At 37.1% G+C, this 25,022-nt stretch overlaps 1 protein-coding gene across 4 annotated transcripts; it reads left to right on the top strand.

The window, feature by feature from the left end:
• The first annotated feature begins 43 nt into the window (after positions 1–43).
• LOC109055728 (FK506-binding protein 15-like) lies at positions 44–20,778 on the top strand. Of its 4 annotated transcripts, none has more exons than XM_042730249.1 (30): positions 45–274; positions 2,363–2,469; positions 4,228–4,306; positions 4,550–4,619; positions 4,694–4,768; positions 4,840–4,938; positions 5,023–5,172; positions 6,181–6,249; positions 6,339–6,482; positions 6,661–6,788; positions 6,888–6,936; positions 7,321–7,446; positions 7,596–7,686; positions 7,895–7,971; positions 9,503–9,545; positions 9,693–9,802; positions 9,880–9,978; positions 10,209–10,303; positions 10,462–10,564; positions 12,394–12,426; positions 12,748–12,919; positions 13,887–14,023; positions 14,119–14,274; positions 14,431–14,583; positions 15,529–15,621; positions 16,004–16,114; positions 16,795–16,902; positions 17,014–17,642; positions 19,349–19,475; positions 20,226–20,778. In XM_042730249.1, the coding sequence occupies exons 1-30, from the start codon at positions 225–227 to the stop codon at positions 20,304–20,306; spliced, it is 3,564 nt and encodes a 1,187-aa protein (XP_042586183.1). In that variant the 5' UTR covers positions 45–224; the 3' UTR covers positions 20,307–20,778. The 4 variants fall into 4 exon arrangements, with proteins under 4 accessions (XP_042586186.1, XP_042586183.1, XP_042586182.1 ...); XM_042730248.1 differs by having other exon boundaries at positions 7,596–7,719; XM_042730252.1 differs by lacking the exon at positions 19,349–19,475 and having other exon boundaries at positions 44–274; positions 7,596–7,719; positions 20,226–20,391.
• The last annotated feature ends 4,244 nt before the right edge of the window (positions 20,779–25,022 follow it).

Below are 25,022 nucleotides of genomic sequence, written 5' to 3'. Positions count from 1 at the left end.
CGTCAGTTTTCTCGCGCGCGAGTTTGCGTAGACGTGCCGAGTGACGTAAGCGCGTGCGGTCAGGTGGCGGGTCAGCTGACACCAGCAGAACCAGGAAGCGTCTCGAGAGAATTATTACACGTTAATATTCGCTCGCCGCATGCAGGCGATCATTACTTCATATCTGGACTAGAAGTAAATCTGGCGCCTCGGTTCGCCTCGCGGTGTGAAAATCAGTCAGGGCCATGTTTGCAGCAGACGACGAGGACGGAGACTTTCTGTCTCCCGCTGGAGGGTGAGTTCCTGACGGACACACACGCTATCTTCCAGCCGAAAGTCATCAGACGAAACACATTCACTGTTTAAATAAAGTCTGGGTACATGTGTAACACCGAAACTAAAATGAAGCGACGGTTTGGGGGAGAAAAAACAAATGTTGGTGCCAGAGAGAAGAGAAGTGTCATTGGCTAATAATAACGGACATTTACGGCTGACAGATCAACTTGAAGAAACTTTAGTTGCAGCAAAGAACGTTACATGAACAGACGAGAGAGTCGTCTGATGTGTTGAACATCATCGAGTTGTTCATTCAGCACTTGAATGTTATGTTCTCTCGTGACGTCCATGATCATGTGATGCCTGATCTTTAACAGTTCTGCTTCAGAGATCTCTTGTTTGGGGGGTTGATGTGATCAGTTCCACTAAAACATCTCAGACTATCAAGTGTTTTAATGCCAGACAGATTTTCTTTCTAAACTAAAAGCTCCAAAATTACTAGTGGCCCCAAAAACTATCGAACATGAAATGGCATAAAGTCTCAACGAAATTGCAGAACTAGCTTTGATTTATGTAATGTAAGACTTTCAGACATTTTAACTGTTATTTATATTTATTTATTTATTATTTAAATGTATTATTTACTTACTTATTTGAATATATTTTTATCTATCTATTTATTTTATTTTTATATTTTTATTAATCATTTCTATTCTGTTATTTTTAATTATGAAATGCATTAAAACATGAAATAGCATTAAAGTCTCAACAAAATTGCAGAACTAGCTTTGATTTATGTAATTCAGACATTTTAAGTGTTATTTATATTTAGTTTCTATATATGATTTGTGTGATGCCCTACTGTATCATATTTGATACGCAAGCTTCTAAATAATCAAAACTGTGTTGTCTGTTATACTGTTAAGATTTACATTACTGGCTATCAATATTTAATTTTTCTTTTTGTCTAAATAAATATCGGCAACTGCACCATATTTCATATTTTTGAAATAAGTTTGGAATAATAAAACTCAGATGTTTTTTCTTCCTTGAGTATGAGCTCCATATTCGCCTGTATCATCATACCATAGAAGCCATAAAAGCCTAATCAACTTTCAAAATAAATAAATAAATAAATAAAATGTGGCTGTTATTTCAGATGTCAGGCTTTACGTTACATTATGACATTGTTTTTCTACTTGTAGTACTGTACTATTTTATTTATTTATTATTTAAATGTATTATTTATTTACTTATTTTAATATATTTTTATCTATCTATTTATTTATTTGTATATTTTTATTACTCATTTCTATTCTGTTATAATTTATTTAATTATTTTATTCAAATGACATACAAAAATACCCATTGTTTTTACATTTTTCTCTAAACATTTACACAGACTCCCTAACACATTTTTGCGGCCCCCTAAGGGTCCCCAGACCCCTCTTTAAGTGTCACTAAATTTTGGAGCCACTACATTTCTTCTCTCTGGTGTTATATCCATAAATTCAGTTCTGCGCTGGCATCCACATGTGTAAATGGGGAATATGAGGCTGTTGAGAAGGATTGTAGAGAGGTGGGGAGTCAGCGTGTTAATGCCGCTCACATGCTGGTAGTTACACGTCCCGGATCAGAGCAGGGGCGCCCACAGTCACGCGGAGCTGCTGTGTGGTTGTAGTCCCTGCCAGAGCTGCTAAAGAGATCTGATATTACATGGAATTGGAAATGTGGCATGAAGCTCAGATGAACATGAGGAGTGATTGACTGGTTATCGCTGCATAGCTTCCAGCTCAGGCAGCAGGTCAGAAACAGGTCAGCTCAACATGGCAGGACAGCAGGACAATGACTACAGCTGGAGACAGATCCATGGGTCAGTGCCGTACGCGTTACAGCTTCCTGATGATATTGTGGAAGTCATACTTGTTTTGGTTTTATATGTTGTTGCAGGTGTTCACTGATGTTCTCAGTTTAAGGTTTAATCAAAAAGTCATTCAAAGTCAAAATTAGATCAGCTTTAATTTGAGAATTGCGCGAGACTCATGTGATCTCACACAAGTGGAGCAGTGTAATAGTGGGCTTACTTGCTGCTTTTTTGTGATTCCAGAGCAAAGTTAGCCTCTCTGTTTGGACTGGATCAGGCAGCAAGCCAGGGGAACGAGTCTTTCCAGTACACAGCACCCAAACAGCCCCGCAAGAGCTCTGCCAACTCAGGTGAGACTGCAGGAGCCCCTGCGAGTGTGAACTGACACTTACATTTTTTTTTGGTTTTAATTTTTTTAAATAAAATAAATTGGTGAGGAGTTAGAATATGCATAAAAACTGCATTTATAATTACAAACTAGATCTAACACAACAGCAAATCTGCAAGCACAGCACCAAAAACCTTCCATACAAAAGGGGGTTTCTAAAGGTTCAACAGCTAAAAACTGATATTTAATTGCAAGGATCCAAGAGAAATAAAATGCTTTCTTCTTTTGCACACGCTGAATGTGTTAGTTTAGTGTTTCACAGGCCACACATATGGCTTTATGTCTGTTTTGGATGGGTTTGGGGGGTTTTAGATATTTTAGGTAATAAGGTGGATATGGTGGAGGGAGATAGTGGAGGAGTTATTTATGTTCTTTATGATTGGTTGTATTGATTGTTTTAAATATTTAAAGGCAGTAGAGCTAACTATTTCTGTCAGTTGTAAGTTTGTGATAATGTAAGAAAAGAAGTTTAAATGTTTTGTCACTTGCTTGAGCAAATTAATATATAAATCTAGAAGTAAATGCAAAAGTAAAAGCATTGAATAGTGTGTTGCTTATATTTATTGTTTAAACATGTCCCTTAAAGGGATACTCCATCCCAAAATGAAAATTTTGTCATTAATCACTTACCCCCATGTCGTTCCAAACCCGTAAAAGCTTGGTTCGTCTTCAGAACACAATTTAAGATATTTTGGATGAAAACCTGGAGGCTTAATGACCAAATTTTCATTTTGGTGGGTGGAGTAAATCTTTAAAGATTGTATTACTGTACTGTGTAAAAAAGAAAAAAAATCTATGCTGAAAAAGCATTTTCAGTGACAATGTTTGGATTTGAAATCAAAATAATGGATAAATGTTGTGTTTGTGCCTTTGTGGAAAACAGCCACGGATCAGTAGTGGACTCTTCTGTGAAAGCACAGTGCTGCTTCCCCTCTCACAAGAGTCACCTAAGAGGGGAATTGCCCCCATTTTCAAAAAATTAATTCAGACCCTGAATAAATTCCTAGAAATCCTGATTGGAGTATCACTATATATAGTTATAAATGATAAAAAGAAGGCTTTATCGGTATCGGTATCGGCAGATACTCCTTTCTGTGATCGATGATCGGCCTCAAAAATCCTGACCGGAGCCACCCCTAATTCTAAGAATGAACTGCATCTGCTAAAACTGTGAAAGTGCACTCAAACATCTCATTTATATATTTATATAGCCTAGGCTAAACATTTTTGTGTTGATTAGTTTTAGTTTTGTAATGTTTTTTTGTTTATGAGGTTTTTTTTAATTTTTTTTTGGATTATGTAGTATTGTTTTATGTTATTAAAATTAAAGTGATATTTTTTTTTTTTAAATGTATTTTAAAATGTAATTTATTCCTGTGATCAAAGCTGAATTTTCAGCATCATTACTCCAGTCTTCAGTGTCACATGATCCTTCAGATATCATTCTAATATGCTGATTTGCGGCTCGAGAAACTTTTCATATTATTATCATCATTGAAAACAGTTGTGCTGCTTTAGATTTTTTTTCTGAATTCTTTGATTCATAGAAAGTTCAAAGGAACAGCATTTGTTTAAAATAGAATTACTTTTGATCATTTTAATGCATACATTTTTTCATGCCTTTAGTGTAGTATAAGAGGATCTCATAGGGAAAAATAATGAATATGAAGTACGATAATACTTTTTTAATGCAGATTTTATGACCTGTTTTGTTTTACAGGACCCCCAACCCAAAAGGGTGCACCTCCTCCAAACTCTCCCGCTGTTCTCTTTGCTACTGCAGTACATGCATACAGATAGTAAGTTGGAAAACGAAACGTTTTTTAATTCTGTGTATTATTTGTTATTTAATTTTAGTGTAATGAATAAAGCATGAAAAATGTACAGATCTGTAGTGCTGCACATTTTACTTCAAAAGTCTTCCAAAGCAAAGTGCCATTTACTAGTGTTTATCTTGAGTCCTGGTTGTCTGTGGTAATGTACGGTTTGCAGACTGATGTTATGAATAGACGTATGCAGTGATCACTGTGTTTTCTGTGCAGTGTTAATGGACAGTATGTGAAACAAGGCAAGCTTGGAGCTGCGGTCCTTGGAACTCATTCAACTAAAGAGGTTAGAATGATCACGTTTTTCTTCTTTTGAATGAGTCTTTCTTAACACATTTGCATGTCTTCACTCTTTTTCAGTATAAGATCCTGCTGTATGTCAGTCAACAGAAGCAGGTGACGGCCGCCAGGATCCACGGCGGCTTCATCCTCACTGTGAGCTCTTCTTCACATAATTCAAATCAGACCACGCTTGTTTGTTTTCTAACTGTCTCTCTCACATGCAGGTCCAGCCCAGTAACTACTGCACGTTTTACGATGACCAGAGACAGAATTGGTCGCTGATGTTTGAATCTGAGAAAGCAGCTACAGACTTCTGTAAAGAGGTTTGTATTTTATGGGTTCTTCGTCGTGTGGTGTTGCATGAGGAGCTTCTTATGGTTTGTCATTATATGTCTTACGGTTTTCAGGTTTGTCTTGCCAAAGTGAACTGCAGCAGTGCGTTAGACTCGGTCCTGATCCAGGATCTTGTTCTCGGTGAGGGTCAGTCTGTGGAGAACGGAGACTCTTTAGAAGTGGCCTACTCTGGCTGGCTACTGCAAAACCACACCATTGGACAGGTGAAGATGTTTTGTCTATAACTACATTTATGTGTGCACAGTGTCCAAAATGGCTTTGAGTAAATAAGATGCCATTATGATCCAAAATGTAGTATGCGCTAAGCAAGTCAGTGTGTTTGCATGATGCATACATTATGAGAATATGGCTTAATTCTGATTAAAATTCTTGTGAAATATTATTACAATTTAAAATAACTGTTATATTTTATTTAGGGCTGTCAAATGATTAATCACGATTAATCACATCCAAAATAAAAGTTTTGTTTACATAATATATGTGTGTATACTGTGTATATTTATTATGTATATATAAATACACACACATGCATGTATATATTTAAGAAGAATATGTTATGTTTACATATTAAATATATTTATATATAATATAAAATATAAGAATATAAATATATAAATGTATATACATGTAAATATTTTCTAAATATATAATTTATGTGTGTGTGTATTTATATATACATAATAAATATACCCTGTACACATACATATATTATGTAAACAAAACTTTTATTTTGGATGTGATTAATCGTGATTAATCATTTGACAGCCCTAATTTTATTACATTTTAAAATGTAATTTATTCCTGTGATGCAAAGCTGAATTTTCAGCATCATTACTCCAGTCTTCAGTGTTATTCTAATATGATGATTGCAGCTCAAGAAACATTTTTTATTATTATTATTATCAATGTTTAAAAACGTAACAATTTTTTTCAGGATTCTTTGGTGGATAAAAGTTTTTATTTATTTGCAAATTTTTTTTATTTTTTTTTAATATTATTTGCTGTCACCTTTGATCACTTTAATGTGTCCTTGCATAATAAAAGTATGAATTTTTATTAAAAAAAATAAAACATTTGGACTGTAGTTTATGAGCATTATGAAATAATATAAATTATTTTATTTGAAGTAATCTGTAGATAAATAGTTTTATTTGTTGCTACCTAGCTTTTTATATATATATATATATTTTCTTTCTTTTCTTCTCCTCCAGATGTTTGACTCAAATCTGAATAAAGACAAACTGCTGAGACTGAAGCTCGGGGCTGGGAAGGTCATTAAGGTGAGGGGAAGTTAGCTGGGCTGGATTACATGTGTCATTATCACTCATATGGCAGTCTAAAGCTGTCTCTCTGTCTGTCCGTCTCTCAGGGTTGGGAGGAGGGGATGTTAAATATGCGTAAAGGCGGAAAGCGACTCATGGTGATTCCACCCAGTCTCGCGTACGGGTCTCAGGGCGTTGCCAACCGCGTCCCACCGGACAGCACGCTAGTCTTTGAAGCCGAGATTCGTCGGGTACGTCATCCTCACATTAAGAGCTTCCGTTTACTCCCTCATGTTTGACTGTATAATGTTAATACATACTCAAAGGTATGTGCTTTTACATCCTCGACAGTTTATAGTGTTGTAGAATTTGCAAATTGGGATCCAGCCCTGCTCTGTTCATCTGTATTCTCTCTTGATGCATGTTCAGGTTAAGTTTGCAAAGGATGGAAATTCAAGAGATTCGGCGGCTCCGTCTCCTGCTCCCAGCGTGGAGAGTCTGACCCCCTCCGAGCTCAACCAGCCCCTCAGCACTGTCCCACAAACCAGCAAACCCAGGTGAGCCCTACAGGCCTTCTGTTGGAGCTTGACTGGAGATTATTGTTTAGCCTATTAATAATATTTGACAGAGGTTTGCTGTTTCCTCTTTGTTTACAGTGAACCGCCTCTTCGAGCGAAATCAGACTCCCTTAGTGAACAGCTCGGTGTAAGATTTGGCTCTTTTCAGTTTAACCACACATTCATTTTTAGCATTTTGTTTTATTAATGCAGATTTTTATTGTAAATAGATACTAAAATAAATACACTTAGTGGTTAGTGCAGAACATATGTATTCATAACAAATAGGGGTGTACAGTATATCAGGAATGTAAGGAAGGAATATTCATCTGTCATAGTTTTAATAATAATGTTTGATGCCCAAATTAATTTGTATTATTTATAATAATAATAATAATAATAATATTTCGTTTTTATATAAAGGCGCTTTTATTATAGGCGCTTTATCAGTAGACTAGAATTGTAATATCAATGCTTCACTAATAATAAACCATATCTGCGTGTTTTCTGACATATTTTGCAATGCCTTCAGAATCCTGACGCCACTAAAGCTAAACTGATTTCACGCATGGCCAAAATGGGCCAGCCGATGCTGCCCTTCATGGCCGGCCCGGCCTCATCGCCCTCACAGCCAGACTCCAGTGACTCTGAACTTGAGGCAAGGTTTATTTTTGTGAGACATTCATTGAGAACTGTGTCTCCTAACCAGACACAGCACAAAGATCTGCCACTGTAATCCATGTTTTTGTCCTTTAATAAAGATACACAGTGTAATCCTCATGCGCTCTGATCCTGTTATTGCTGTAGGACCCGAGTGTGTCCAGACTCAAGGAACATAGCAGTGCACCATCACCACAGCCTGTGCACATCTCCTCTTGCCCGCCACCTTCAGTGCACGGTAACACCTATATCAAATCATATTCTGATCAAGGTCAGGAGTGTAACACAGTGTAAAAAAATGCACTTTTTTATATATAAGACATACTCATTGTTTGTAATGAAATCTAGCATAGACCTTCAAAGCCAGCGCACAAATGCTCAGCTGTATACTGTTATACAGTTCATTTTAGTTTTGTGACATTGTATTCATTCTCTCTTCATTCCAGCTTCGGCCCTTCTACCGGTTACAATGGCAACAGCCAATCCACAGCCCATGATTCCTGGAGCAGTACATGCCTTTCAGGTGGCTAACTCACTAGTGCTGTGAAAATTCATTCAGTCATCATTTACTCACCCTCAAGTTGATCCAAATCTGTATGAGTTTCTTTCTTCTGTTGACTTCTAAGTATATGTCTAAGTCAATGGGGACCAGAAACTGTTTGGTTACCGACGTTCTTCAAAATAACTTCTTTTGTGTTCAACAGAAGAAATAAACTCATGCATGTTTGGAACAACTTGAGGGTGAGTAGATGATGATCATTATTATTGCTCCTACTGTTAGTTAGTGATCTGCTGCCGGTTGCACCAGCTGTGTGTAACTTAGCTTATTTGCAACCTAAAGAGGGACAAAGTTGCAACTTGTGCAGTACTATATGTCTGTTTGCATTGTACAGTAAAACTTGAAATGTAACTCTGCATCAGTAAGCTCATGAACTTCAATTCTTTAGACATATGATAATTTTTTACACTCGTCTGCTTTTTAAGAGAGAGAACATGTAAATAAATGATTGTTAGCCGCTCTTCAACACACACTTGATTTAAACAGTGCATGCATGTTAAAATAAAGTGTAATGGGTTTTTTTTCAGTATTTATTTTTTATATTAATTTTAAATGCAGTTTAATTTAATATTATGCACCTATGCATTACTTTAGTAAAGTGCTTAATAGCTACACATTCTGCCTTGAGAACAAATGGTGCAACCATCTAATGTACAAACGGCTGGTGCAACCCTATCCTAAACAAACCCTTAAAGGGATACTCCACCCCAAAATGAAAATTTTGTCATTAATTACTTACCCCCATGTCGTTCCAAACCCGTAAAAGCTCCGTTCAGCTTCGGAACACAATTTAAGATATTTTGGATGAAAACCTGGAGTCATGAGACTGTCCCATAGACTGCCAAATAAATAACAGTGTCAAGGTCCAGAAAAGGTATGAAAGTCATCGTCAGAATACTCCATCTGCCATCAGACGTGCAATCTGGGTTATATGAAGTGACGGGAACACTTTTTGTAAGCGAAGAAAACAAAAATAACAACTTTATTCAACAATTCCTTTGTCAGCGGTCTCCTCTGTGTCTCTCCATATCACCGTATGCTGCGTATGCTCTTCTGTATCATCCGTGCCACAAGGATGCGCTCTTTCTACATGTATTTAGCTTTGATTTGAAAGAAAACAGCGCATCCTTGTGGCGCGGATGATACAGAAGAGCATAGTCGTTATTTTTGTTTTCTTCACTTACAAAAAGTGTTCCCATCACTTCATATAACCCAGTTTTTGACTTTAACAATATTGTCTGATTTTGCTCTATTTCGTCAATGAATATAGTTTCAAACAAAGTCACAGCCAAGCCGCTGCTCATCTATGGGACAGTCACAAGCCTCACGGTTTTCATCCAAAATATCTTAAATTGTGTTCCGAAGACGAACAAAGCTTTTACGGGTTTGGAACGACATGGAGGTAAGTGATTAATGACAAATTTTCATTTCGGGATGGAGTATCCCTTTAACATCATGTATAAAACGTCAGTTGACTGTGATTTCCTCTTTGCAGCCTGTAAGTCAGATGTACCCCACACAGACTGTGCCTTACCAAGGTAAAGATCATAGCTGTGCGCTACAAAATCTGTACAACCTACAAAATCTTCCTGCTTTGACATAAATATTGCATTTATTTGTAGTTTACCATCTGCAGATGTGAAAGTTTTAAGGTTGGGATTGTAAATGATTGTCTGTCTCTTTAGGAACTACTGATGTCACATCCTTCTTGATGACAGAGGCTCGACAACACAACACTGAAATCCGATTGGCTGTTGGTAAAGTAGCAGACAAACTGGACCACTTGTCTTCGAAGGTTGGTATAATATTTAAAAGTTAATATTTCTAAGTATAACATTATATTCTTTTTGAGAAATCTCTCTTCTTTTGCAGATTGATGACGTACAAAAGCAAGGCAGCGTTTCGTTGGGCTTATCGAATGTATCCATGGAAACCGCAATGATTATGCATAACATTCAGAGAATCATTCAGGTAATTAATTGGCAGTGAACTGGCAGGTGAGCAGTGATTGGTCAATCAAACCCTCATTCATATTTTTCAGTACTTTTTTCAGTTTTTAATGGAACTACAGACGGATTGAGTTAATGGAAAGCTAATAAAAATGTCAAGTGAAAATAAATAAATTTTCAATCAATCGGTCAATCAATATAAAACACTTAAAAAAGCTGAAATATTTTGTCATGTGACTTCATTACATTTAGGAGAATGAATGTCTGAAGAAAGAGGTTTTTGAGAAAAGCTCCCGCATTGAGGGGCAGAACCGCAAGATCGGCGAGCTCATCAATCAGAACCAGAGGTCAGGATTCACTTTATATTTGACTTCTTACTTTTTTGTATCGTTCTATGTTTTGTATTTTCTGTCTTGTTACCTGCTCTTATCCCCGTCACTTCTTGCCCTGTTTTGACTATCATGTCAAAGAAGATTGTGACTGGAGGGTGTTTGTGTTTGTGTAGGTATGTGGAGCAGAATAATCTGCGGATGGAGCAGAGAAACGACTCTCTGAAGAACAGCAGCGAACAGAATCAGGCCAGAATACTGCAGGCAGAGCAAGACAAGGTAACTCTATTTAACAGCCCAATCCATCACACACACAACAACACCAGAGCAGCTCTGTTTCAAAATTCAGTGAGCTGCCATGCTTTATACTGCCTGCATGAGCTGATGACTACATCAGGTGCCTGATCTGAAGTGCTCTTCTTAGGCAGCATCTTCACATGGCATACAGTTAGTGCTCCTCAGGTGAAGCGCACAGGAAACTCAACTCCCAGTGTGTTTCAATAGAGTTGTGAATATAATGGTGTGATACTCGGTCGCTCCAGGATTGTGCGAATTTGGGAGTGCAGAATTGAACTCGAAATCCAAGAAACTCTACGTTTTTAAGGAGTGGCGAAGCAATATAATGGGCAGACTATATATAGCACTGGGACTTTGACACCATCAGGTTTATAAGTGTTTGAAAGGAAAGAAATGTTCTGATATGAGTAGCGCTGGGCAACGATTAATCGCATCCAAAATAAAAGTTTTTGTTTATATAATATATGTATGTGTACTGTGAAGGTCAGTAATTGTGAACAAAAATATTTAGTAAACATTTAGTAAAATAGTTGTTTTTTTAGATTTAATATATATACAGTACAGGTCAAAAGTTTGGAAACATTACTATTGTTAATGTTTTTGAAAGAAGTTTCTTCTGCTCATCAAGCCTGCATTTATTTGATCAAAAATACAGAAAAAAAATTCAATATTGTGATATATTATTACAATTTAAAATAATTGTTTTTAAATTATTATACTTTAAATTATCATTTATTTCTGTGATGCAAGTTGAATTTTTATGGATCATTATCACATGATCCTTTAGAAATCATTCTAATATGATGATTCATTATCAAAAGTTGGAAACAGTTCTGCTGCTTAAATATTTTTTCAGAACATGTGATACTTTTTTTAGGATACTTTGATGTAATAAAAAGTAAAAAAAAAAAAGAAGCTATGTTTTTAAAATATAAATATTTTGTAATAACAATATACACTACTGGTCAGTAATTTGGGGTCAGTATTTTTTAAATAAAAGCAATACTTTTATTCAGCAAGGATGTGTTAAATTGATAAAAAGTGATAGTAAAGAAAATATATTATTAGAATATATATTATTAGATTTTTTTTATTATTTTGAAAAAATGCAGTTCTTTTAACCTTTTTATTCATCAAAATATATTAGAAAGCAGCAAAACTGTTTTCCAACACTCATAATAAATAAGAATATTAGAATGATTTCTAAATGATCATGTGATAGACTGGATGTTACATGTGACACTGAAGGCTGGAGTAATGATGCTGAAAATTCAGCTTTGCATCACAGGAATAAATTAATTTTTTTAAAGTATATTCCAAATAGAAAACTATTATTTTAAGTTGTAATAATATTTCACAAATATTTACTGTTTTTTTTCTGTATTTTTGATCCAAATAAATGCCAGGCTTGATGAGCAGAAGAGACTTCTTACAAAAACATTAAAAAATAGTAATGTTTCCAAACTTTTGACCTGTATTGTATATATATATATATAAATAAATAAAAAATAAAACAAATTTTAAGACTTTTTTGTGAACGATATGCGTGATTCTGCTTTAGTTTTTGACCTAAACAAGGCCCAACCATTTGTAAAAGCCATCATGGTCTCTCTAAAAGAGATGTAAAAGAATCTTTTCCCATTTCTTCCTGTTTTTACCACAAAAACTCTCTTTACACACTCACTTTAACATTACAGAAGAATCTGGTGTTCATGACACAGCAAAAACTCTTAAATAGCTCTACTGTTAAGCCACGTATCTCTGCTCTGATTGGCTGAGAGCCTTTAGTGGTGACTGCTCTCTTTTCCCAGCATGCACTGCCACAGGAATTGAGTTGGGATCAGGTGAGCAAAAGCGCTGTCCCGCCTCATCCGTTTCTTCATAGTTTTCACTCACTGTTACCCATCATTTATTTCAGTGAAGCATTTCCCATTTCTCTTTCTGTTCACTGTTTGTTTTAACAGGCACCACTCACTAACCAATCAGCTCTCAGCAGAGATAGATAGTTCTACCACCATATTTGACGTATCATCTTGTCACTGGTTTTGTTTCCTTGTATCTTTTTTCTTTCCATCACAGTCCCATCATCATTTCATCTGAGTAGTTGTGTTGTAACATGAGTGGAGGATAAGCAGGTTTAATGTCATCTCTCTGTATCTCCGGAAGCACGCTTGACGGAGGAGCTGGCGTCGTCCACGGCGCGCGTGTCGGAGCTGCAGCTGGAGTTGAGCTCTCAGCAGCAGAAGGCCGCAGTGCTGCAGACCAAACTCAACTCGGCCCTGCAGGACAGTCAGCAGCGCAGCACACACGTCACAACACTGGAGGCGCAGATACTGGGTGAGCAGCACTGAGTGAGAACTAGCTAACCATGTTGATCTGTTAACCTTGAGTGAAAGAAGAGATTCACTGCGAGATGATCTGTTCATCGCTTGGTTTCTAGTTTCCTTGCAGCGAAATCTCTTTTGTCCAAAATCGAAATCCACAAAAATATGTATTAAACAATAAATATGCGGGTGAAATTCACAATAAACATGTACATGTCACATTTCACTAAAAAATAAAAGAAAAAATATAATGATTTGTGTGTAGATTTTTACATTATTTTTAATTAAGCATATTCTTATTACCATAATAAATGCAAATGTTTTACCTTTTTTTTTCAGTATTCTCAATATTTTTAATATTATTGTGTTACTATATTTTTTGAACAGCATTAAAATATTTTGAAAAAAATAATAAAGGGGGTATCACAAGTATTGTCATGATGCATAATGAATTTGTGGGTAAAATGTTATGAAAATTATCATTAAAATAATGAAAAAACAGTTTAATTTTCTAGAGTTAAAATATGCTTTTATTCTCCTCTCTTTTTGATTTTGGGGTTAAATATGACCAGGACATGGTTTTTTTTTTTTATCAATTTTTGATTTTATTTTTTGTTTTCTGGTAAATTTTTTTGTTTGTTTGTTTTTCTTTTTTGTTTTATATTTTGGTTACATTGTTTGTTTTGTTTTCTTGTTTATTTTGTTAATATTCTTGTTTTTCTTTCATTGTATATTTTGTTTAGAATTTTGTTTTTTTGTTTATTTCGTTAATATTCTTGTTTTTTTTTCTTTTGTTTTGCTGTTTATTTGGCCTTTTTAAAAAAAAATTTGTTTTATCTTTTGTTTGAGTTTTTAGTTTTTTGTTAGGAACTATTTTTGCTTTCAGTAAGGAAAAATTAGTCAAACATTAGTGACTGGAACATTGCATGAAAAACACCTGGTTAAGGCTTGATGCAAGTATCTGTATCTGTGTGTTTCAGAGCTGAAGGAGACAGCAGACAGAGTGCAGAGTCAATACAAGATGGAAAAACAGAAACGAAAGGAACTGGAGCACAAACTCAACAACATGGAGGAAGAGCTGCAGGACTTGAAAACAGAGAAAGACAGTCTGGAACGAGTGAGTAATTCACACTTCTGTCTGTGTGTATGTGTGTGAGGGTAAAACAACAAATAACTGAATCCTCCTCTTGTGCATTAAACTCTGTGATTCAGACTCTCTCTGAGAGAAAGAGGAAGATGCAGTTGGAGAGACAGCGCTGCGATGAGGAACTGGAAGAGGTGAGGAGGGCAGGCCAGCAGGAGTTAGACAACCTCAGGAGCCAATTACGTAAAGCCAGAACGAGCACCGACCAAGCCACAGCTGAACAGGTAAATGTGTTCACACACGATGACAAGAACAGATCCATGCTGGATTCATGGCAATTTTCCTTACCCGTTCCTAACAGTAACTAGGTGTTTAAAGCTGTTGACACTCGATAAATGTTTTTAAAGTAAGTAGTTTGCCTTTTGTGCCTGTGTGTGTAGCTGTCTCAGCTGCAGGCTGATCTGGAGCAGGAGTGGCAGGTGAAGTGTGATCAGGCTCTGGCAGCGGCACGTGAACAGCAGAGGAGAGAGATGACTGAACTCTCAGAGCACAGAGACGCACTGCAGCTCAAACTCACACAGCTGCAGGACAAGGTGCACACACACTACACCATGTGTCTATCAAATCCAACACTTCTTTCTTACTCGTTTTGGGGAGCTGATTCCAAAAGTAGTGGCTGTTTTGCTTGAGCATATCAAGCCTTCTCACAAAATATGCTGTGTTTTGTGGCATTTTTGCTTTCGACAGCCATTAGTAAGGTGAAGTCTTGAATTATCGCTTAATCAGCCAAATAAACACCACAAAACATGATTCCGGTCTTCCTCTGAGCAGGTTGCAACTAGTTTTTCATTTCTCAGCCCGTTTTCACATGTATGACATTAGTTTATGCCTTATCCTGATTTCAGTGTTAGAAGAAAATGCATGAGCCAGATGTTTTCTGCTGCATCTGTGGGTGTTTTACTACAAACAAACGACAACAGAAAAAATTAAAAAATAAATAAATTACATTAAACTACTTTAAAATTACATAGTTCTTCAGGCTGACATTAAATGGAGTATTTCAACATATTTTTCACCCATTTGCAGATTCTAAGTTAAATTATACATTTTGAAAACTGAAACTTCTGTAATTTTTAAATTTTGATTATTTTGTTTTGTTGTTTAGTTGTTTTTGTTTTATTTATAAGTTATTCTTATTTTTTGTTTGAAAAATAATCTTATTTTGTGTACTAATATTTTTAATCTCAGCATATCAAATTAGTATCCATGGAAACCGCATTTTTTTAGGCTTTTTTTTTTTTTTTTTGTTTAATGATGTTGTGTTTTTTTATTGATGAAGGGATATGCTATCGATCACACACACACACACACACACACACACATACACAAGAAAGTCCACACTTGTTTATTATACTTTGGTAAGAAAAGCCTTCTTAAACTCATTCATATTTTGCCTTTTTCTTAATCGGTAGAACAGACCATCACATATCTAATCAGACTACTGTAACAATTATTATTTTTTGATCTCCTGTCTATAGTTTAATACACTCAAACAGTCCCGTGAATCAGAGGAACAGCTTTTACTACAGCAGCAGGACCAGAGAGAAGAGCTACAGGCCTTGAGAGAAAAGGTGAAACATTGAGAAAAACCAGATTCACCAGTTTCTAATTTTCCAGGCAGCATAAAAATACCTGATTTACCAAAGTGTGCCTCAAGCTTAATCACTGAAATTTATTTAAAGGAATAAATTCGTTTTTGTTTTTTTTTCATGGAATTTCTCTCATTCTTTCAATGTTAGTCTGTTAGTTTTGCAATGTTAGTTTTCTTGTTCCAAAAATAGTAATTATTTAGTTTTGCCCAACTAGACTTTCAAGACTTCTAAATCTAAATGACTTCTAAATAATAACAATGTGTAAACAATATGTAAATAATTGGCTAAGCACTTCACCGTGTCTTCAGGACTTGTGTATGGCTTGTGTAACATGTTGACTGTGTTCTTGCGTGTGTTTCAGTGCTCTGCGCTGGAGCAGAGAGCGGCGTTGCTGAAGCAGCAGGGAGAGACGCGGGTTTCTGAGCTGGAGAGGAAACTGATGGAGGAGCAGCAGACAGACACTGCAGAAGAGGTGAGACTTCTACCACTCCAGCTGTATTACACCAACAAACCAATTAATGAGGTATAATTATAATTGGGAATAAGAAGAAGAAGGTATATGCTGTATTGTCAGTGTCAATATGATGCATCAGGACCTCTCAGTTTGGAGAGATTTACCAAGTGTAGTGTAAATTTTACCATTGGCACCCCCAGACAAGCTATGCCTCTCTAAACTGGTTTGAATCATTATCTTTAATGTTGTTTTCCCTTATGTTTAATGCTGCTGTTATTATACTGTACATTAATTTGATGGCTTATATTAATAACCTTTACATACATTTTGTGGATAATAAAGTTAATGAGTTGAACAAAATAGTAAGGAAGTATGACAGTTAATTTATTAAATGTAATATATATATATATATATATATATATATATATATATATATATATATATAATATATATTATATATAATTTAATGTAGCATGAATTTTGATTACTGGTACTATTGACCTAATTTCTGTTTTCATTTTTTTATTATTATTAATTTATGTATACACTACTATTCAAAAGTTTGGGGTTTGTAAACCTTTTTTATTTTTTAAGAAATTACTATTTTTTTTTAAAAGCATTTAATTTTGATTTGCATTATATAGTAAGCATAGTCTGAATGGATCCCACTTTCTAAGCGCAGCTGTGTTTATTTTCAGGTGAAGCGTGTGATGAATGGAGTGTTTCAGTCTCTCAGAGGGGAGTTTGATCTGAGCGAGACCTACACAGGAAGTGCTGTTCTCCGAGTGCTGGTCAGCACTATCAAGGTCTGGCAAATCTCTGTCCAACACAATGTGAACTTTGTGCTCAGAATCTGAAAACACTTCATTCTGCCAATAAAACATGCCACAAAGTGTGTTTTTCTCCTCCAATCACAGAATGTCACACTGCAGCTGCTCACAAAAAAGGAGAGATCTTCATCTGAACACAGTGAAAAAGAGGAGGAGGAGGAAGAGGAGGAGAATGAGGAGGAGAGGGAGGCTGACGCACAGCCTAGACGTGAGCTGCATATAAACGGCCAGAGAGAGGAGGAGGAGCAGAGAGAGAGAGATCCTGCAGGGCAGGATGAAGATGGACCACAGCAAGTGGAGAAGAAAGATGTTTCACCAGCAAAGGAGAAGAAAGAAGAAACAGAGGAACTCGAAAGACAAGACAAGAGTGAACAGGAAGTTGTAGAAGAAAAGAGTGAAGAGAAAGTAGTGGAAGAGAAGGAAGTGGAAGTTACAGAACGCAATGTGCAAGATCAGGAGATCAGTGAGAGTGGCGCAGAGAATAAACAGGAAGAAGAGACAGAAAGGGACGTCACATCCAAACAGGAAGTGACCACAGAGCTGCCCGAGGACATTAGTCCCACACAGGAAGTGAAGGTAATTGATGAGAGTGTTTCAGGGCCTTTAGATGAACCAGAAAGCACACACATGACATTAGGTGGACCTCCCAAGAACCCGCCACCACCTCCTCCAGCTCTCCAGGACGAGTCCAGCGATACGTCTGCACTGCTCTCCAAGTACGTTCTCAACTGCTAACATGACATCATTATGACAGTAGATTCATTTTCCAGGTTGTTTAAAGAGGATTCACCCAAAAATGAAAATCAGTATTTACTCACCTTCACATTGTTAAAAATAAATTCGAAACCATATGAAACCAGCAAATAGAAAATAATTTTTCTCTTGAACTAGATATTTCGCAAAGTGTTCAAGCTGTTCTTTTCTATACAATGAAGCATAGGGCCCTATTTTAACGATCTAAGCGCATGGTCTAAAGTGCACGGCGCAGGTGCTCTTAGGGCATTTCCGAATCCACTTTTGCTAGTATAACGACGGGAAAGACGGTCTGCGGTCCCGGCGCGTGGTCTAAAAGGGTCGTACCTATTCTCTTAATGAGAAATGGGTGTGTTTTGGGGCAAAACTTTGAAATAAACCAACTCGCGCCGTGGCGGATTCTCTATTTAAATGGCGGAATTTTAAGGCATACAGACTGAACACGTCTCCAGAGAGCAAATGGATCTGCTCATGCGCGAGCAAATAGGTAGCTTAATTCTGATACACGCAATGACTATCCATTGTGACAGTTTTATATTTATGTAGCCTACACAATAATATTCTTTTACAGCGTACTCCTTTAATTTTTAATATTTGGCATGTTTGTGTGCTGCTGCGCGTCCCTGTGTGTAATAAGCAAAGCACCCACCCAGAGGCGCATTTTCTACTAACGCGTTCTTTAAATAACTAAAAAAAATATTGTGCCATTGACTTTAGACTAGGTTTGAGTTGGTCTATTGCACAGTCTATTTTCAGTTCCTCAAAATAGCAATGCGCCAACAATGCACCTGAACACACCTCTTTTTTAGACCAGCATGCCCATGGGCGCAAATACATTTGCTATTTAAACAATCTGGCGCAGAATGGGAAAATGAGAAGTGCGTCAGGCTGAAACTAGCAAAAACACTTGCGCTGCGCCTTGCGCCTCTTTGCACCGGGTGTATGATAGGGCCATAGAGTGACCAAGTGAGGCTTCAAGCAGGACAGAAAAGCTCCATAAAGGTTCTTCATTTGACTTTTTATGCTTTAATCAAAGTCTTCTGAAGACCTAAGGGCCTTGATGGTGGAAAAATGTTGTGAATAACTTGCTTTTGCATGACTAAAGAAGACTTGATAAATAGTGCACACATCCTATGAACCACTTTTATGGTATATTATTTGTCATGTTTTTACTCATGATCATTGTGTGAAAGAGCAGCTGGAACATTCTTCAGAATATCTCCTTTTTGTGTTTCACAGAAGACAGGAGGTCAAACTGTATTAGATTAAAATGAAGATGAGTAAATGAAGCCTGCATTTTCATTTCACAGTAAAATAGGCCTTACATTTATGTAATGTAATGTAATGGATCATCATTCCCACAAAAGCACATGGCAGCACAAACAGGAAACAGTCAATAATTAGACATTACACAGCAAGTAGTCTTGCGAGTAATTGAATTTGTTTGTTGACGTCCCAGCACTAGTTTATCTAATTCTATCATTTTTTGGATTGATGGTAAACCTCAGAAATCTTCATATTACTGTTTAACACTGTCATTTAACTTAAGAATATCAACTAACACAATCCCCGCTTTAACCTTCACTGTGAGCATGTGTGTCACCCAGACGCTCTGTCCTGTTTCTCTCTGTCTCTCGTCTCATCTGTGCTCATCCTGCTATTCTCTCAGTCTGTCTGAGAGGGTAGAAGAGGAAAATGGAGAGGAAACATTTTTCCAGAGTCCCACCCCTTCCCAGCCCCCATCCGCACCCGCACACACACCCGCAGCCGCCGATGAAGAGGAGGAGGAAGAGCTGGTGAGCACGGCTCTCTCTCTCTCACACACACACACACACACACACACACACACACACACTCCACATCCATCTGCTGCACTTCTGCTCTTCATTCTCACAAACTATTAGATTGTCATTTAAAACTGGAAATGTCCTTTGTAGACAAAATAGTTTTGAAAATGTGTAATTAACCTAATTAATGATCATTAACTATGTGTCATTAAAGATCTAGATTGTCTTCTAATATCGACAGTTCCCCAGTATGCTGCTTAATACAGTGTGAATGAATGCGGTGTAGTGGTTTAGAGTTGGTTACCAGAAGGTTGTTGGTTTGATGCCCGCCATGAACACGCTGTGACTCCAGACAGATCTGTAATACTAGGAAAAAAACTCTTCTTCTGTAAATCATGGTTCCTTTCTGACTATTATCACATGGAAGTTGTCATAAATTAAATAATAAATACAATATATTGTAATAAGTTATATTCTAAAATTTTAAGTGCATTGTGATGCATTGATTCCATAATGAAAATTCAGTGCATCCATTGTAGTACTATGTAATTGTAATTGAATTGTCATTGTGTGATAATGTTATGAAAACATGCACAAAACTATAACCAATAGTGTGAGTTTGGGGGCAGGACTCTGTTTGACCAAAGATAGTAAATCAATGGCAGAGATTACTAGCCAGTATATGCCATATATGGTGTTTTTGTTCAGGAACTAAAATGAACAGTGAACTGACGGATGCTGTTGTGTGAATCTCCTCAGAGTCTGAAAGGACGTCCCCCTCCCGCCCCTCTTTTTGGTGATGACAGTGATGATGCTGATGACCTGGACTGGCTGGGCTGATGTGAACCTCCTCCAGTGTTAAAAAACCAGTGCCTGACGTCAGACGACTGCCGGCAACAACGCCAGACAGGAGGAAATGATGTTTGTGTGCCGGGCCGCCGTGGACATGGACTTTAATTAGTGGGTTGGGATGTTTCTTGAAACATTGTTCTGGGAACAGCGAGTAACTTCCTGCCCAAAACCTTTAAAAAGCATTTGAATGAAATCTCTCTGGCAGTATGGATCGACTGCTGCTCATAAACTGATTTACTGCACGTACAAAAAAAAAAAAAAAATCATCTTTAAATCTACAAATACTGACATAAAAACGGTTGATTTTTTTAAAATCTTAATTTATGATATAATGTTCCCATCTTTAACAGAGTTTTGATGCGTAATTCAGCTTGCTGTCACTGTTCTTAATATTTATACATTATACTAACAGCAATTAGTTGCATATTAATAAAGAAATGAGAGAGTGGCTGTCACGGTTTCTTTAGTGTTTGACTGATTTCTTTATCAGGTCATACTCTAAAAGAGGGAAAACTATAATAAACAATGGGACATGATAGAAAGTTGCCAGTCAGATACATCAATAAAGGTAAGTAGTGCTATGGGTTACAGTAAGGAAGAACATACCATTGAATTAATTAATACACAACGTGTGCATTAACTATTAATAATTCAGCAGCCTGTCGTCAGTCATTCGGCCTTTATCACCTTCACCACCTGTAACGTGTCTCATTCATAAAACACAAGCTGAAGGGGGATTTTGCTAATTTAACCGCTTCCTTTCTTCCCTGATATGAAACTGTACAATTGTTTGCATACAAAACAAGCCTATCAAGCCATTCACAAAGAACACGTTTTTGCATTCCATTGTGCTGCTTTTCCATATTTATTTATGTAAATATGTGCTAGATGGACATGTTTAACGGTCGTGCTCCTGTGTAAAGACACACGGCAAATGACACGGCATTCTACATTCACAACGCTCAAGTTAAAACTAGTTCTGTATAGTATAGAAGCTTGTTTCCACCATGAGAGAGAAACATCCTAATCACTGCTTTTATCATTTTTTTTCTTGCAATTCTGATTTTCTGTCTCACAATTGTCTTTCTCAATTCTTAAAAGAAAATCTAGAATTGTAAGATATAAACTTGTGAGACTGTTAACTCAGAATTCTGAGGAAATAATTCAAAACTGTAAGATATAAACTAAGAATAGAGTTCTGTCATGACAACTCTCAGAGGGATTGGCATGGTAATGTACATGACAACGTTAATGTATTTGGTCTTGGCGAAATAGATCTGCTACGCTGCTGTGGCACCAGTACTTGCTACTGCCAGTACATCCACAACATGCTGCTGTGAGCATGTAAGAAATATTGCTGCTGCAAATTTAACATACATGAAATAACCCCCATATAGCATACATGAATTACCTTGTAGCAGATCTATACAGGTGGAGCTGGGGAAGGTTGGGGGTTTCTGAAGCAAGCTACAACTGCTACGGTAAGCCCTAGTCATATATTTGAATGCTGAGCAGCTAGCTCATTGGCTACTGATACAGGAGAGAACCAATCAGCTGTGCCATGTGAGAATGATGTCATTAGGTCAGACTGAGTTAGACCGATCAGACTGCGCCATCTAGAGTTTCATGCCAGAACTCTGTATATACAAACTCGCGAGGTGTAAACTTAGAATTCTGAGAGAAAAATGTCAGGATTGTGAGATATAAACAGAATAGTGAGACAAACTGACGAGGTGTAAACTTCGAATTCTGAGGAAAAAAATTTTGAATACACGATGCTCAGGTTATAAGAAGTTTGTCTTTCAAAAAAACTTGCATTCTTTTATTCCACTATCCTGTGTCTCACATTTTTAAATACCGTTTTCTGTGTGAACGGCCCATCGTATTGTCAACCAATTTCTTTTATTTGTTTTTACTGTGTGTCATGTTGTCAACCAATCAGAATAGGAAATTAATTATAGTTGTATGGTTGTCATTAATGACTGGTGTTTATTTAGAGAGGATTGAGTGATCTTTTTTTTTTTACCGAAGATACTCAGTAGTTTATAAAACCCTTTGCTTTAATGTCGTTTCTGCAGATGTGATATGTTAGTGTGTGTGACGTCACTAAAAGAGCATAAATAAACTTGGAGGTCAACAAAACATTTGCGTAAGGCTCACTAGATCATCAGGACAAAGCAAACTGAAACAAGGATGCAGTCCTGTGGAGGTGTTTGTGTTCCTGAGCTCCCAACGGATGTCATAAAAGACACTGCTTCAGTTAGCGTCTTAATATTTCCCAAAAAGTGCTAGTTTTAGATGAGTGTCTGTCCATAAGAAACCCACCACCAGTGAAAGCTGGTGCCATATGAGAGCGAGTCATCAGAGGAGTTAACGAGGGCAGATTAAAAAAAATAAGCTTCATGGTACCGCTGTGAACACCAGAGATGGATCATCGCAGGTCTAGCATTGATACAGTGCTTTCTGTGATTCTAATGTGGTTGCCACCCTGAAGGGGGAAAAAAAAACAAGACAAAAACTATTTATCATATATGACTCATGAAACATAATGCTTATGTCCTTTCAAAACACAGGTAAATAACAGGTTGATGTCACTTACAGTAAAAGGAGGTTCTTTGGGGTGCGGATGAAAGCCTTTCTGAGTGCAGGTTGAGATTTCCTCCATGCCATAGTCTGTCAGCCTTAAGTATCCCGTCCTGAACAGGTGCACACGTATTGTAAAGATATTGACATCCTTTAATATACAGGTCCTTCTCAAAAAATTAGCATATTGTGAAAAAGTTCATTATTTTCCATAATGTAATGATAAAAATTAAACTTTCATATATTTTAGATTCATTGCACACCAACTGAAATATTTCAGGTCTTTTATTGTTTTAATACTGATGATTTTTGGCATACAGCTCATGAAAAACCCAAAATTCCTATCTAAAAAAAAATTAGCATATTTCATCCGGCCAATAAAAGAAAAGTGTTTTTAATACAAAAAAAGTTAACCTTCAAATAATTATGTTCAGTTATGCACTCAATACTTGGTCGGGAATCCTTTTTTTTGCAGAAATGACTGCTTCAATGCGGTGTGGCATGGAGGCAATCAGCCTGTGGGCACTGCTGAGGTGTTATGGAGGCCCAGGATGCTTCGATAGGGGGCGATAGCATAATCCAGAGTGTTGGGTCTTGCGTCTCTCAACTTTCTCTTCACAATATCCCACAGATTCTCTATGGGGTTCAGGTCAGGAGAGTTGGCAGGCCAGTTGAGCACAGTAATACCATGGTCAGTAAACCATTTACCAGTGGTTGTTGGCACTGTGAACAGGTGCCAGGTCGTGCTGAAAAACGAAATCTTCATCTCCATAAAGCTTTTCAGCAGATGGAAGCATGAAGTGCTCCAAAATCTCCTGATAGCTAGCTGCATTGACCCTGCCCTTGATAAAACACAGTGGACCAACACCAGCAGCTGACATGGCACCCCCAGACCATCACTGACTGTGGGTACTTGACACTGGACTTCAGGCATTTTGGCATTTCTTTCTCCCCAGTCTTCCTCCAGACTCTGGCACCTTGATTTTCCGAATGACATGCAAAATTTGCTTTCATCCGAAAAAAGGGCTTTGGGACCACTGAGCAACAGTCCAGTGCTGCTTCTCTGTAGCCCAGGTCAGGCGCTTATGCCGCTGTTTCCTTGGTTCAAAAGCACATGCCTGTGCACGGTGGCTCTGGATGTTTCTACTCCAGACTCAGTCCACTGCTTCCGCAGGTCCCCCAAGGTCTGGAATCGGTCCTTCTCCACAATCTTCCTCAGGGTCCGGTCACCTCTTCTCGTTGTGCAGTGTTTTTTGCCACACTTTTTTCCCTTCCCACAGACTTCCCACTGAGGTGCCTTGATACAGCACTCTGGGGAACAGCCTATTCGTTCAGAAATTTCTTTCTGTGTCTTACCCCTCTCGCTTGAGGGTGTCAAATGATGGCCTTCTGGACAGCAGTCAGGTCGGCAGTCTTACCCATGATTGCGGTTTTGAGTAATGAACCAGGCTGGGAGTTTTTAAAAGCCTCAGGAATCTTTTGCAGGTGTTTAGAGTTAATTAGTTGATTCAGATGATTAGGTTAATAGCTCGTTTAGAGAACCTTTTCATGATATGCTAATTTTTGAGATAGGGAATTTTGGGTTTTCATGAGCTGTATGCCAAAAATCATCAGTATTAAAACAATAAAAGACCTGAAATATTTCAGTTGGTGTGCAATGAATCTAAAATATATGAAAGTTTAATTTTTATCATTACATTATGGAAAATAATGAACTTTTTCACAATATGCTAATTTTTTGAGAAGGACCTGTATATACTCAATATAGGATTATTAACTTAAATGACTTTTCCAACTTTAAAAATCACAGACAACCTAATATATTTATATTTAAGATGTAAAAGATGTATCTTTAAGATGTAAAATTCCATGGACTTCCAGTGGGATGCCACGTGTTCGATCGGCATGGTAAAAACTGACTCTGATTTAGAGATTTGCGATTTGTTGAGGTGGAAGAAAAACAGCAGCTCTCAGCGCAAGCTGTAAGCTTTCTTATACAACAAAACAAATTGCTGCGCTAAAGTACTGATTATCTAGAAAATAAATCTTGGTAAAATAATATACAGATCTACTGGATAAGAGAAGGAACCGACTTCATGGGATTTGTGGAAAGGCTTTTGA

Source organism: Cyprinus carpio, chromosome B8, assembly GCF_018340385.1.
Source record: "Cyprinus carpio isolate SPL01 chromosome B8, ASM1834038v1, whole genome shotgun sequence".
In the NCBI taxonomy this organism is placed as follows: domain Eukaryota; kingdom Metazoa; phylum Chordata; class Actinopteri; order Cypriniformes; family Cyprinidae; genus Cyprinus; species Cyprinus carpio.
The sequence above is the reverse complement of the archived record's forward strand: the minus strand, read 5'-3'. Positions and strand labels throughout refer to the sequence as shown.

What these genes read in the sequence shown, in the direction of transcription:
- LOC109055728 (XM_042730248.1), top strand. Translation starts at nt 225, where the DNA reads ATGTTTGCAGCAGACGACGAGGACGGAGACTTTCTGTCTCCCGCTGGA. An exon ending in TCACACAGCTGCAGGACAAG is followed by an intron (nt 14,584 to 15,528) that starts GTGCACACACAC and finishes TCCTGTCTATAG; the next exon opens with TTTAATACACTCAAACAGTC. An exon ending in AAGAGGAGGAGGAAGAGCTG is followed by an intron (nt 19,476 to 20,225) that starts GTGAGCACGGCT and finishes GAATCTCCTCAG; the next exon opens with AGTCTGAAAGGACGTCCCCC.